The sequence below is a fragment of the Vicugna pacos genome, chromosome 32, assembly GCF_048564905.1.
Source record: "Vicugna pacos chromosome 32, VicPac4, whole genome shotgun sequence".
In the NCBI taxonomy this organism is placed as follows: Eukaryota; Metazoa; Chordata; class Mammalia; order Artiodactyla; family Camelidae; genus Vicugna; species Vicugna pacos.
The window spans coordinates 6582368-6598548 of record NC_133018.1 but is presented as its reverse complement, the minus strand read 5'-3'; the positions used below and the strand labels follow the sequence as shown (position 1 = coordinate 6598548).

The following is a 16181-nucleotide window of genomic DNA, read 5'->3' as shown; positions in this document are numbered from 1 at the left end:
CTTTTTGAGATATTTGTATTCCTGCACTTCAGTAAATGAAATCAGCTGTCACTTTGCTTCTAAATCGTATTTTTTTTCTTTTTGGTTTTTTTTTCTAAATCGTACAGAAGCAGCACTTATTATCGTTGAGGGACTTAAATTTGTTTTGAAGAGATGATTATGTTGGGTTAAAGGTTATAAGTGAATTAGCTATTTCCAAAATAGGCAGACCATGTTTTGGCCATTTTAAAACCCATAGAATGCTTTCCATGCTACTTAGCAACTCACTGCTGTTAGCAGTCAACAACATTGATTAGCAGTGTTGATTGATTACTAGCATTTAGAGGGGGTGGCATTGGTGACTGAGTCTTCAAAAATGTTCAGAAAAGGAGTTGGAAATGGTATACATAGTTCACAGTTCTGTTGTTTTTACAGATTTAGGATCTTTAAATATTAGAGTAGGAAAACCCTTGCTGTTCAATTACATACATGGTCATTCCTTTCTTAGTAATTGACAGGTCACTGGGTGGCAGTATTGCTTGCATATTTACAACAATTATTTGATAAATGTGGATCCCTGATTTGTGGGCAAGCAGTTTGAGTTGCAGTTACAGAAAACTCAGAATATTTTGTTTTTCACCAAAATTTGGAAATGATGGCTAAATGTTACCTGATTTATTTTTACAGATTTTGAAACTAAGTCTGAATAGGTAGTGACAGTTTAGTATACTAATCCAATTCATCAAGTCCAGTGTTCTTCCTACTTGACCAGTGGTTTTACGGGCTTTTTACAGGAATACCTAAAATGTTTAATTTTATTGAAATAATTACAATAAAATATGGTTCAGGCAATGTAATTGTAAACTCCTTGAGGGAATGTAGATTTGTATGTATCAGTTTGGCCCAAATACTCTACCAGTGGCATCTTAGAGATGAGTTGCATGCAGTTAGAATACAATGTTAGACTAGCTCCAGCTGGATGAGGATGTGTTTCAGCAACTGGTTAGCAAGTAAACCAGTCTTCCTGTCCCTTTATAAATTTTAGAACTCATAGGGTAAAGATTTAATTCTTGGATTAGAATTTAAATGATGCCATAAAATGTTCTGGGGTAGGCAGTATTACGTCCTGCCTACAGTCTATCCCTACTTGGCTGCACTTGCATTCCTAGTAGAAACACAGGGAAGCACACACTGGCGTTACAAGGTCGAGGGAAATGGTGTGCAGGTGTCTGTCACTTGATTCTTTTAAGCTCAGTTATGGACAACCCTCTGCACTTAATTGAAATCTTGCTTTGGTTTTGCAGGGAAAGATACTGATTTTTATTTTTAACCATTTAATTTAGTGTTTCAATATGAAGATATCCTTGAATAGCAGGTGTTTTCTAAAATCTGAGCACAGTACTTAGTAATTTTCACCCATCTGTGCAGGAAATGAAAATTAGTAAACTACACAGGTTTTCAGTTCTAGATAATCAGGGATCACGTTTTTAATCATGGGAACAACTGGAGGCTGTCCTTAAATCTGTGTGGTTGTCCTTAAGTAAATGAAACTCGGCTTAAGTGAGTTTGCATTGCCAAGCACTACACTGGACTCTGGCTTCAGCCACCAGGGACCTTAGCCTGTCTTGCCTTACAAGTGTACTTGTGGAGACAACACCAATCCCACCAAAGGCATTACCTTGTACTTGGCCGAAACCACAGCCAGTTTGCCTTGCCACTGGGGATTCTTTGAATTCCATCTTATTTGGTCTTCTCATTCACTCTGACCTCCTGGCATAGAATGCTGGCATGGGTAAAATAATTTCTATAAGTTAGAGAATTCCTTTATTAGCTTGTAAGTGGATTCCCAAGGAAAAGATGCACCATGGATGATGAGGTTACCAAGTCTGTAGTTTGGGGGTAGTATTGTCTCTAGGATGTTTTCTTACAGGTTCATTATTTTGTGAAACATGTTCTAGAGTGTATATAATTCTGTATGAGAAACACTCATAGAAAAACAAACAACATGGTTACCAAAATGGAAGGGGGGTGGTGAGGGAGGGATAAATTAGGAGTTTGGGATTAGCAGATATAAATATACATATTTATACTACATATGAAGTAAGTTAGGTCCTATTGTATAGCACAGGGAACTATATTCAATATCCTATAATAAACCATAATGGAAAAGGATAGGAAAAAGTGTGTATATATACACCTGTGAATCACTTTGCTATACACCGGAAGCTAACACAACAGTGTAAATCAACTATGCATCAGTTTAAAAAAAAAATTCTGTGAAAAATTAAAACCCAAAGTGGATTAGGAGGTAACTGGTTGCCCTTTGAGTGCTTGGGGGTGATGCAGTCAAAAACTTTCATATGCTAAGTGCTTATAATGCATCATCTCTTTGAATCCTCTAGCAACCTTTCGAGAGTCTATTATGCCCCTTTACAGATGAAGAAATGTGGTATTATGTCAATGGTTACCCAGCTAACTGGTAGCAGAGGTGAACCCAGGGAGTTTTGAGTATAGAAAATGTTCTTAATTTCTGTAACAACAGTAAGAGAATATTGATACTTAATGGCATGTCCTATAACATAAGATACAGCTCTGCCATTTACTAGCTGTAATATTGATCAGTTTGGCTGAAGAAAACTCTCAGGAATATAGTACTGCTCAGAGTGTATTATTTACAACAGCCAGGACTTGAAGCAGGCAGTAATTAAGGGGGGTGGGGGGTGGGATGGAAGCTTTCAGTCACTTTAAAAAGTGGCATGCTCACTACCATGGCAAACAGTAATACACCTAGCGAGAACACATTAAGACTTAAGGTTCAGGAAGGAATCAAAGAACAAAGACACTGCATTGTACTTTTTAATTGCACAGGTAGTTTTAAATAAATGGAGAAAGCACCTTCCAAAAGTTACACTAGCAGGGGAAGATTCCATCAAGCATTTACATAGTAAATTTCCGTAATTCTACAAAAGATTCTTGATCTTTACTTGAACTGTACATGAGGGAAAAGGAGCCCCCACAGGTAGGTGTTTTCTTTGCTTGCAGAAGCAAACTAAAGGACCTAAAATTGGAGGCAAGCCTGGGAAACCAAGAAGGGGGAAGAGATATATTGAATGTTAAAGAAATGTTCATTAATTCCACATCTAAGACACTTGTCCAGTGACTTATGTATTTTAGGGCAAACCACTGCCCTTAAGACAAAAGTACAACCTAAGAAGCTGTAATTCTGGATTACAGTAAAATATCTACGTACCCTGAACCACTGAATGTCAAAAGACATTGGGGTGACCTATGAGGTTTGAACAAACACTTCAGAGGAATTATCTAGGACTGTACACCCTCTACTTTGGCTTTTTGAATGAGGCACAGGCTTCTCTGCTATCCTCCAGGCAGTGTAATAGTCAAGGAAAAGGGCAACAGTATTGGATCATTTCTTAGACACTAATCAGCTGGGGAAAGAGTTCACTGGCGAAAGTGTCCTCCCAAGAATGGTCTACACCAAGCAGAGAGGACATGTCACTTAAGGGAGAAGGGGAGCCCTCATAGCTACAGTCACTATAAGCATCCAGTAGGCAGGAAGATGGCTTCAGGCAGTGGCTGGTTGAAAGCAGATCTGAGATACCCAGCTCTGGAATGAAGTCATCTTCTACAAGTTCTTCCTTCACTGAGACAGTGAATTCAGGGTGATCTTTCTCTGAGGGGCTGAAAGGTGCTTCCTCAATTTTCACTACCACATCAGTTTGGCTCTCTGCCTCAGAGGGTATCTCTAAGACTTGAGGCTTTGTATATACGTGGTCAAAACGTATCAGTTCATTAATGGCTTCCAGCTTGGCTGATGACGTCCCCAGTGATGGATGAGGGGAGGCTGGTAAGGAACTGGGTTCTTCTGGGTAGACTTCTGGGAGCTGCTCCAGGCTGGCAGACTCTGGGGAAGGACATCTGAAGAACATGACTGGGTCCAAGTTGAACAGAATGCCCAACAGGATATCAGACTGTAAAAGACAAAATTAAATGGAATTCAACTATTACAATGCACCTGAGAGTCTAACTTGGTGCTAAGTTCCATGATGTAAATTAATCATTATGCTGCATAACCTCCAGGACTCACCAGGCCCATTTATCTGTACTTTATGTCCTAAGCCACCTGGAAATAGGAAGGTAATCAATGTTTACCTTTAACTCAACCAAAACTAGCTTTGCTACCCTCATCTGTCTGCTTAGGGATGTGAGGCATCAAACAGATGGAATTAAATAGTTATACAGCTCTTTAGTAAATCTGAATAAGCCCTACCTCAGAGTCTGAAGAGTCAACACCGTCAGAATCCATGGGGAGATGTTCTGGAGGGGTGACAACTGGGCCTGCACCTGCTGCAGAGGTGCACGTAGTCTGAGTGCTGCGGACTCAGCAGACCCGGCCACCGGCCCCGCTCCATTCCCCTGGGAGGAAAGACCGGAGTGAACAGACAGCTCAAACAAGCCTAGAGTCCCTGAAGAAATGCTTGCCAGACAGCTGATTCTCAAGTTTTAAGAAACACAGAAAACTATTCTTTAGAGCTGAAATCTTTCCCTTACCTTTGTTCTTTCCATTTTCTTGAGCCCTCCTCAAGAACAGATGAGAAAAGGGAGGTAAGACTAATTTTTCATTGCAATTTTCTGTACAATGAAACATTTTTCTTCCCCAAGCAAAGATTCAGGCACGACTAATAAATAATACCTTAATCATATTCTTGATAAAAATAATGTTCCTAGTAATAAAATTCTATAGTAAACTTAAGCCCAGCATCTTTTTAGTGATTTTTTAAAACTTTGTTCTGAACATCACCTTCACAGAACTGTGCTACTGTCAATCTCAGACCACTTAAGTGTTATCACTGAATTTGCCATGATTTATAGATTAAAACCCTTCTATCAGAAAGGTGTCATTATCACAACAAATCCTTTCTCTATTCATTCATCAAAGAACTACTATAATTTTAGTAGCATTCAAAGTCAGATCTGACTGGCTCTCTTGTTCTGGTTCTCCTTAATGCTGGCATGGTAGATAAATCTTGTTGGCTACTAGCACTTATTAGTACTTGCCCTGAGAGAGTCGTGAAACTTAATTATCAGGACTTAGTACTATTCACTATACTCTTGAAAAATGAGTAAGTATCATTAAAGAAAGAGGTCATGTCATGTCACTTAAAACCACTTCTCACATACGGCAACAAATAAAGGACATGATTTACCTTGGTTTCTGCCTCCTCTTCAGTCACTAGGGCATCCATCCCCAAGCGCTGTCTTAACTCCTGGTTCTCAACTACGAGGCCATGAGTTTTCTCTCGTAAAAGCTGATTTTCTAGCAAAAGTTTTTGGTTCTGGGAGAAAATTCAGAAGAGGCTATTAAAGCATCTAATTCTTTCACTTAATCCACCTGACAAAGTTTCACTACAATAGATTTCCCTTCCTTCTCCTGGATCTTTTGGGAAACTATGCTTATGCAGTTGTTCACAGTAGGTATTAGAAGGCAAGATCTTAATTATGAAAAATAAGCTATTTAAGAAGTGCCATCTCATGGGGTCACATATAACACAATGCCCGCAACTACTAATACAGCCCTCAGCAAAGAGTGGCTTGTGACTTTAATTTAGATATGTTTAAAAAAACCCTATCTTGAACTGGCAGGTAATAATAAAAGTGGTAGTGGTGGACTATACAATCAATATGTTAAAAAACCCCAAAACCAATACAAATAATCCTTATGTATTCAAGATGTGTTAACTGGCAACAATTTAAGTTTAGGTTCTAGAAGGGGAAGGGAACCATTAGTGGACTTTTGGCCAAGCCAGGAAAGGTCTCAAGTTTAAGCAATAATTTCCTATCTGCTTTCACTAATTTCTTAGTACTAACTGATAAAACACTGTTGTATTATTGTAACTCATCAGCTTTGAGACAGACCTAGCATCAAACGCCAGAGGGTTGGTCAATCACTTCTGCTCTCATCCAGCTTTACCACTTAACCAATTACTTATCTATCCTAACTTTGTTTAACTTTTTTTTAAATTTATTTTTTGGTGGTGGTGGGGGATTAGATTTATTTATTTATCTATTTACCTATTTATTTAAATAAATACTGGGGATTTAAATAAATACTGAGGTACAGGGGATTGAACCTAGGACCTTATATATGCTAGGCACGAACTCCACCACTGAGCTATACCCTCTCCCTTAAACTTTTAAGTATATGTCCAACTGTATTCTAAAGGGGATCAAACTGGGGATGGGCAGCAAATAAAAGGCCATTCACCAAGGAAAGATATACAGTGGATGAAAGATAAGACTTTGGCCTCAAGTATCTTTACCTCTTCTTCCAAATCGACCACTTGCTGTTCCAGTTCACTCATTCGAGCTTTCTTTCGGTCTCTAGCAGTCTGAGCTGCCACTCTGTTTTTCAGTTTCCTGAGAACAGAAAGGGACATCTCACACTGAGTCATCTCAAGCCTTATTTATATATCCTTATTTGAAAACTTGGCCAGATGGTGCTTTCATTTTAGTTTACAGTATGAGGTAGACATGGTAAAATACACTTCAGGCTCCTCCTCCCGATAAAACGAAACCAAACAAAATCAGCCTTCTTGGATCCAGCCTGAAGACCTGCTTTATTCTCCCCCTACTGCGTCATCCACCTCAGTCTCATTCCGGCCACAGCACGGAGGCTGGACACAAATATTAGTCATCTTGCATCATTAGGTATTTCCTCTCCGCCTTTCTACTCCCCCGTTGTTTCCTGAATTCAATTTCCTTGAACAGGAGCCAACCGGGCTAATTAAATCTAGTGAAGGCTGTAATCGCGCTATGATATGAACCCTCCCTCCCCAAACCCAATTTAAATGAGGGAGAGGCTGATGGGACTTTCGCCCTGGTGCTGAGAGCCTAGGCCCGTGTCTGCTGGAGGAGGCACTTAAAAATCACAAAAAGCACATTCATCATTAAAGAACTAATATTTACAGAGGACTAAGTACTAGGCATTTCTCAATCTCCCCAACGACCTCTTGAAGTAGATATTTTAAAGACTCAGACTATTAACTAGCAAGCCTTACAGTGCTCACAGCCCCTTCGACAGCTGTCATTTCTGCTCCGTGCAACACCAAAAAAAGTAAGTAAGCCAATCGACTCCATGTTACAGCCCAAGTTCAGAGAAGCTGAACCACGGGTTTGTGGTCACAGAGCTGGAGGAACCTGGAACCCAGGTGCCAGCATAACCAGCTTTGGTCATCTCTTAATGAAACAGAAAAGAAGGAAATTTTTAAAAGGCCTGAGCAGCCCTGGACTCCACCCAGCGTGGTGGATCGGTCAGTCCAGACTTCCTGCTCCGCCCCGCCCCGCGCCACGATGGCACCAGACCGGCCAGGCCAGGGGCGCCCGACGTTGCGGGCGGTCAGCACCCGGCCCCAGGCTCCTGTCCCGCCTTCGGATCTGGTCCCAGGCCCCCGACCCTCGCCCACCTCCGCAGCGCCTTCTCCTCGGGGCTCAGGTGCGTGAGGCGCTGTCGCTTACGCGTCTGGGGCGGCCCCCCGCTCGCCGCCTCCGGGCTGGCCCCTCGCTGGCCCGGGACCATGATTGGCAGAGCCCGGCCGGCCGGGGCTCCGGCGGCGGCGGCGGCGGCGGCGGCGGCAGGCTTGCCGGATAGAAGCAGTACTTTGGGGGCCCCGGCGGCCGGGCTCTGCGCGGCTGCCACCACCACCATGACCAGACCGTGTCTACGCGAGTACGCGCCGCCGCCGCCCAGCTGGCCAGCCCCGCCGCGCCCAGCCTTTCTACGATCGTGGCCCTCCGCGATTGGCCAGCGCTGAGAGACGCAAGCCTATCACGGCTCCCATTGGCTCGGAGGACCCAGGGGGCGGGGCCAAGGCGTCCAGCATGGCGGTCTCCCGCCCAGGCAGGGGGCGACTGGGCATTTTTCGCGCAGGCGACTGGCAAACGTCTCCGGTCGCTGGGCGGGTGAGGGGGCCGGAGTCATGGGCTCGTTGGGTGCAGAGTCAGACGGAGTTTCCTCAGTAAATGGATTTTCCCCCTCAAGCCTGACGCATTTTCACCTGGAATGACAAGAGTTTAATTCCAGACTGAGAGAGGTCCTGTCTGAGGAATTTTTACCGAGACTAACGGAGTTTTACCTCAGCCGGACAGGCCCAGAGCAGAGCAGGAACTGGAGACTGCGGCCTTAGGTTAGAAAAAAGCCTGCAAAGACATTCCGGGACAGAAGTCTGTAGGGAATGAGATCGCGCATTTAAAACTAGGTTTAACTCCTAGTGAAGACTTAATAAATCATAGGTGTTCTTCCCGAGTGGCAGAGATACATGTAATTTTATTTTTCTTTGCATTTCTAAGCTTTCTGCTCTGAGTGTACTTTATTTTTACTTTTTTATTTTTAATGAGAAGAAAAGAAAATTTCACGGGGGTAGATTCAGGGCTTCTGCCCACCTGTTGCGGCGAATGGTTGTGAAAGAGGGGCCCCTGAACAGCAGCTCGGGAACAGTTTAGACACTGGAATATTAAAATTGAGAAACCTGAGAAAACACCCTACCCAGGCGTTTTTCACTTTTTTGAAGCAAATTACAAACTGTTGAGTTCCCTAGAATTACAAAGCAATACTTTCTTTAACATGTAGTTACTCCTTACACTGTTCTAGGTTCTAGGGCTGCAATGGTCAGTAAGTCTCGTAGCTGGTGATTGGAAGATAAGCAAAAAGTGTAAAGATAGACAGGTTCCAGGCAATTCCTTGGTGTTATGAAGTCAGGTCAGTGCTTCAATTATATTTTGGTGGGGGAAGAAGGAAAGAAGTTAATTCGGTCTCCTGATACACAGGCCCTTTGTAGGGGCACAGTTTCTGTCATTCCCAGGGCTGGGCTCTGAGTCTCCTAGTCTTCCTCCAAATTGGCAGAATGGAATCAGTGACTGTTTATTTAAACTGAGCTGGCCCAGGCTGCTTCCTTCTGTGGACTGGAAAAGAGGTGAGGGCTGACCAGTAACTCCAGGACAAAGAAGACTGTCTCGTTTTAAACCCTCATCAGCCTTGAGCTAGCTGGATCCTAAGGTGCCTGCAGGGGCAGGAGACTCAGTCCTGGCCCTGGGGCCTTTCTGGAAAAATCTTTCGAATGCCTTCTGGTTGAGATTTGCACGTTTACGTTAAAGGACCTTGGAAAGCTGTAAGAGGTTCTGAAAAGAGTCATGTAATTTTATTTATTGAGTTAATATTTGCGAATACCAAAAGAATGCCTGACACTGTGTAAGAAATCTCAGTGAAACTAAAAGAAATTTTAATCATTCAGATGTAAAAAGAAAATGCATGAGGTCTCCATATTAGTCCAGCACAGTGTGAATGAGTAACCATATGGAGAAGGCATAAGAGGCTGGGCTTGAGGAGAAAAGGCCAGTGGATTGCATTTTAGTCTTGGTTAATGCTGTAGAAGTGGAATGTTGAAATGGACTCCCCCAGCTTTGTTTTTGAGGCTCTTATTTTTTCGATAAACATGTTAAAAATCATAAAAAACAGTAATTTGACCCAATGCAGGTTGCTGTCCATGTAGTCTTGAACACGCAAGTCCAAACCTTTGAACAGTTTTATATCCTCTCTGCATGATTTCTCTGATAATTCTTGCTTCAGATGCCGTTAATATTTTAAAACAGTTCCTAAACAGTTCCTAACAGTTCCTAGGCACTTGTGATAAGAGTCATAAAATATGTAAAACACAAAGCTCTCAGTCTTTGTGAATTGCAAAGAAAAGTGATGAGAAAAAGTTGAACATTAAGTTTAAATAAATGTCAGTGTAAAAAAAACTACAGCAAACCCAGTAGCAATCTGAACTAAGTGTGAAATTCAAGAACTGCTCTTAATATGGTAGCCACTGACCACAGGTACCTATGGATTCTTTATCCCACCTCTCTTAGGTGGGGGTAAGCTCGGTTGGTAGAGCACATGCCGAGCTTGCGTGAGGTACTTGGTTCAATTCCCAGTACCTCCAATTGAAAAAGGCCGGGGGGTGGGGGGGAGAAGCCACCTTTTCTCTTATTCACAGTCATTCTAGAACTTGTCACTCATTTCCCAAGGTGCACTCTCCTGAGGCAGAAAAAGAACCTCTGGGGTTCTGAACAAATGAATCAGTCTAACTTCTGGTGATGAGGCTAAAAAAGGAAATAACCGTCATCATTGAGTATCAAATCCCTTTCCAACTCCATTGGTTCTTTTCTGTTTTGTTTTGGGTGGAGGTAATTAGGTTTACTTGTTTATTTTTAGAGGAGATATTGGGGATTGAACCCAGGATGACCTTGTGAATGCTAAGCATGCACTCTGACACTTGAGCTAAACCCTCCCCCTTCTGACTCCATTCGTTCTAATTCTTTGTTTTCAATAAAATTGATGGAAGGCAAAATTGAGCTGTCAGCTGGGATTTCAGTACAATAATTGTTAATAATAGATCACAGTGTGACTTGGCTTCTAACTCGAAAGATGTTCAAAGAGTTGAAAGACATCATTATAACAAAATGCCTTCCTTCTCCATCCATTTAGTTATCTAGTTATATGAACAATGTTTGGGGGCACTTACTTTTTTTCACTAAAAAAAGTAATAAAATTAATGCTTGCTCTAGCAATAAGTGCTATTAATCCACTGATACATGATGCAGTGATACATTTCCAATATTTTACTGTCTCTGTTAAATAATTATCAAAATTTGGAATATATATATTGTTTTGATAAGCTTTATAAAATTTGAACTGATTTTAACTGCTATGATAGCTCCATGCAGAATGATTTTTTTATGGTTTGAAGAAAGTTTTTAAATACTAAAATGTATTTTTTTATGCAAGGTAGTCTATTAGTTTTAAGCATACAACTATAATACATTGAGATAAAAGTCTGTGAGGAAAGTAGAATAGAAATATAACTTAAAAGAGAAAGAAAAATTAGGTAAGTTTTCCGGTTCTTGAGAGCTTGTTTGGAGGTTCTAGCAGGGGAGCGCAGCTACTCGTATACCCTTGACTGAGTAGAACGGTCCTCCTCTATCGGGGATGGTCATCCTCTTCCACCGAGCGCCCAGCTTCAGGAGGAACGCACATGGAGCGGTGAGGGAGGAAGGGGACACCCGCCTAGCCAGCCAGATCAGCCAAATCAACCCTGGCGATCAATGGGATGACAGATGTCGCAGCCAGACTGCCCTCACATCCGAGTTTTCTGGTACTTAATAAAGAGATTGTTGATTTTTTTTTAACTTTTGATTTTGACATAATTTCAAATTTCAGAAAAGATGCAAGAATAGTACAAAAAGTTCCAACATACTCTTCACTCAGACTTTTTACTCAGACTCCCCAATTAACTTCTTACTGGGTTTGCCTTGTCAGTCTCTCTGTATGTATGTGTATCTTATATATATATATTCATAATTTTTTCTGAACAATTTATGAGTAAGTTGCAGATATGATGCCTCATTACTCCTAAATACTTCATGTATTTCCTAAAACCAAGGCATAGTCTCCTCATAATGGCAGCACAACCATCAAAATCAGGAAATTATCATTTGTATAGATACAATATCACTATCTAATTGCCAAACTCCATTCAGATTTCTCTTGATTCTTCCAATAATGTCCTTTAAGGGAACCCTCTTACACTGTTGGTGGGAATGTAAATTGGTGCAGCCACTATGGAAAACAGTACAAAGTTTCCTTAAAAAACTAAAAATAGAGTTACCTTATGATCCAGCAATCCCCCTCCTGAACATATATCTGGAAAAGGTGAAAAGTCTAATTTGAAAAGATACATGCACCCCAGTGTTCATAGCAGCACTATTTAAAATAGCCAAGACATTGAAGCAACCTAACTGTCCATCAACATATGAGTGGATAAAGATGTGGTATATATACACAATGGGATACTACTCAGCCATAAAAAAGTATGAAATAATGTTATTTGCAGCAACATGGATGGACCTAGAGATTATCATACTAAGTGAAGAAAGTCAGAAAGAGAAAGACAAATATTACATGCTGTCACTTATATGTGGAATCTAAAAAATAATACAAATGAATTTATTTACACAATAAAAATAGACTCACAGACAAAAAACTTACAGTTACCAAAAGGGAAAGCGGGGGAGTGATAAATTAGGAGTATGGGATTAACAGATACTACTGTATATAAAATAAATAGACAAAGAAGGAGGGTGTAGCTCAAGTGGTAGAGTGCATGCTTAGCATGTATGAGGTCCTGGGTTCAATCCCTGGTACCTCCACTAAAAATAAATATATAAAATAAATTACCTCCCCCCCAATATAATAATTAAAATAGACAAAAAGGATTTACTGTATAGCACAGGGAACTATATTCCATATATTGTAATAACTTATAATGGAAAACAATTGCAAACTATTAACTGAGTCACTTTGCTGTATACCTAGGATCCATTGATGATTCTTCCCTTAATTATTACCATAGTGATTTCCTAATTCTATCATTCCTTCTTCATTTATTCCTTGGAATTCTCCTGTGAGGTAGAACTTTCCCTTTTTTAAATTTATTTTTTCATATCAGTATCAACTCACAGAGTCCTGTTTTACTCAGTAGGTTAAAAAAAATCTATTAATACGTTATTTATTTTGATTCTCAAACTGTCTCAGACTTGACAAATGGGAGTCCCCTCCTTTTAAAATTGTGATAACATGTACATAACATAAAATTTACCACTAATCATTTTTAGGCATACAATTCAGTGGCATTGTGTACTGTCACATTGTTGTACAACCATCACCACCATCCATCTCCAGAACTTTTTAATCACCCCAAACAGAAACTCTGTACCCATTAAACAATAATTCTCCCTTCCCCCATCTTCCCAGCCTCTAGTCCCTCTGTTCCACTTTCTGTCTCTGTGAATTTACCTATTCTAGTTACCTCATGTAAGCGGAATCATGCAGCACTTGTCCCTCTGCATCTGACTTATTTTACTTAATATAATGTCTTTCAGGTTTTCCATGTTGTAGCATGTATGAGAGCCTCTTCCTCACATGTGTCCTTTCTGCCATGTCCCAACCATTCTTTGACCACTTAATTTTCTGGTAGAACAAGATATTCCAGACTCATCTATTCTTTCCCAAGTCCAGGCCTCGAATGGACCATTTCTCCAAGAAGCTCCGGCTCTTTTTCATAGAGGATGATAGTGACAAATATCTGGGTGTGCTCATAGCTACTGGGGTATCATTGCTTTTAGGTTGTCTCAGTGGATAGAACTGGGAAATATATTTATGTATATGTGTATATATACCCACATATATAGAAAGAAACAGAGATAGATGTTTGTATGTTTACAACTATTTTTATATCAATCTACCATATGTATTAAAAACTCATGAGTATACACCAATAACTCCAATTCCAATTCAACACCAAAGAGTTTATTCTAGCCTTCCCTCTTCTCATGATTTTAACTCTATTCTCTGACAATAAGAAGACAGATGCCCATTAAAATTCTCCAGTGTACAAATGTATGTAATTCATCTATTAACAATGGCTGGTTGAATCGCTGGCCTCAGAATGTGTCAACCCCCAACCCCAGCCAGCTATTCTTGGTCAAATTCTTGACTCATATTTTAAAATGTATACTGATGGACAGCACATAACTGGGATATTTCAATTCCATTGATGACAGATAAAAAAGTGATATAAAAGTTTTCATTTAAAATGTCAATACTCCCAATTGCATTAAAAATGACATCCTTTACAACTATTTAAGCTTATCACGAGAACTTTTAGATGTCAGATTTAAAATATGTGGCAGTATCTAGTTTTACTAAGTTATTTAGGGACCATAAGAACAAAAAAAGTTTTGAGACCATTGTAGCAGAAGAATAGAACTGAACCATTAGGAGAGAGACAGAGAAGATAAGAGTGAGGGTAATCCAGTGAAAGGGAGAAAGAGCAATAATTGTTCCAAAAAATATAAGAGAAGAGGACAATACAAGAAATATGGAAAGTAAAAATAACAAAATTCAAAAAATATTAAAGGAGAAACAAGATAAATAGAAAACATGAAATAACATGGTAGGAATAATTCCAAATATATAATCAAAAATAAATATGAATGGATTATATTCCCTTCATAAAAGGAGGCTCTGGTTTAAGTGAAAAATCCAAACTCCAGCTATATGCTGTTTATCAGAGATACACATAAACCAAAACAGCATAGAATGGAAAATGGCTTCCCAGGCAAATGTTTACAGAAAGCAAGCATGTGAATTCAGACAAAGTAGAATTTAATTCAAAAGCATTAAAAAAGCACAAAGAAGTGCCTCTTCTGTTGATTAAAGGCACAAGTTATGAGTCAGACATTTTATAAATACAGTAGCATAATTTTGAAATGTATAAAACCAAAACTGAAATAAATGGTGAAAATGACAGATGCACAATCAAAATGGGAGAATATACCTCTCAGAATCCTCCGAGGGAGCAGACAACAAAGTTGTGACAAGCACAGTTCACAAGCCTGAGCTTATAAAGAACTCTCCTCTCCACCAAGAATGTGTGCTTTTTGCAAAAGAGAAATAGCCACAACACTTGATTCTATTTGACTCTTGCAGGGTAAGATCGACCATTGTGTTTTAGGGTTTGGAAACGGAATTGTTTCCAAGTTTTGACCTTTGTGAATAAAGCTGCTGCGAGCATTTGTGTACATATCTTTGTGTGAAAGAAATGTTTATATTTTCACTTCTCTTGGGTAAATACCTAGTAGCGAAACTACAGGATCACGAGGTCAGCGTATGTTTAACATTTTTAGAAACCGTTTTCCAAAGTGGCTTTATTATTTGACATTCCCACCAGCAGCACGTGGCTTTCTTATACTGCTGTTGCTGATTGTTATTTAACTCTTTCATTGTTACTCAACTTCTCACTTGTTTACTTTGTTACATGTTTTTCTGACCAGATTTCAACAAGCTCATTAGAAATAAAAATATGTGTTGTACTTCTTTGTGTTTAGTATAGTGCTGAGTACCTATTAGACATGCAATCTATTTTTTAAATGATTATTAAACTGTTTCTCTGCAATATGCTTTAACAGACAGAACATCTTTTAAATTATTCTGAAAGACTGCTGCATAATACCATTTTCTTGAAAGCGGAATTCAACGTAAGTTTGGTTTATCTTGGACTCGTTACTAAAGCCTGGAATGTGCTCATTTTAAGACACTAAGCCAGTATTTCTAGTTACGCACACAGCATCTATTCTACTTTTCTTCCTTATTAAAAAAAGGTTTTATTTTGTTCAGGGTACCTAGCTGAAAACGCTCAGCTTCTAGACTCCCTCAAAGCTATGAACAGCTGTGGAATGAAGTTCAGCTGTATGAGTGGAAGTTCTAGGCAGAGAGGATTCCAGGGAAGTTTGTTAAATGAAGACTTCTCTGGGATACCTTTCACCTTTTGCCTGTTGCCCCTTTCTCCCAGGCAATGCTGCTTCTTGCCTGGATTGCTGATGAAAGTTTGAAATATTGAGAAAGTTCAGCAGCCATTTTGCAAGTATGAGGAAGGAAGCTGCATGCTAAGGATGTCAGAGGGGAAAGAGAGAAGGAGTCCGGGTTACTGGTGGCATCCTGAAGTGGCCATCTAGCCCTGACCTAGCTCTGGACTGCCCACTTCCAGGTCCCAAATTACATGAGAAATAGGAATATCATAGTGGCTGGGTTTTTATAACACACATGCATACAACACAATCCTCACATTTACAGGCACTTTCCTACTACACTGCTCTAAGTTAGATTTTCCAAATACTGTTACTGGTTTTCTCATGAATAGGCTACTAGCACTGCTAAGGATCAAGTGTGCTTAAGTATGGCAACTGGAAATAAGTGGGTCCCAGGGACATAATTTTTATCAGTGGGACTTTCTTCTGATACCAGGAAAAGAGATGAGTCATTTAGTCTTATAGCATCTCTATTTTGTGGCCAGGAAAAATTGAGATTCAAAGGGCCAAAATAATCAGTTTAAGGCTACAGGTTACTTTTCCAGCTTATCTGTCTGTCCCATACACGAGTCTTATCATTTTCCTGGAATGTCCTTTTCCCCTGAGTTTGCCCAGCAAAGCCATGCTCATCTCTCTGTTTAAACCATAGTTTCTCAACCTCAGCATTATTGACATTTGGGGCTGGACTGTTCTTTGTTGTGGGGGGCTGTCCTATGCAT

At 40.1% G+C, this 16181-nt stretch overlaps 1 protein-coding gene across 1 annotated transcript; it reads right to left on the bottom strand.

Moving 5' to 3' along the window:
• Positions 1-2822: 2822 nt before the first annotated feature.
• XBP1 (X-box binding protein 1) lies at positions 2823-7756 on the bottom strand. The gene is given in 6 exon segments (XM_031692627.2): positions 2823-3968; positions 4268-4375; positions 4378-4413; positions 5205-5333; positions 6318-6414; positions 7461-7756. Coding segments are annotated over 6 exon segments (1170 nt in total). The 5' UTR covers positions 7703-7756; the 3' UTR covers positions 2823-3410.
• Positions 7757-16181: the final 8425 nt, after the last annotated feature.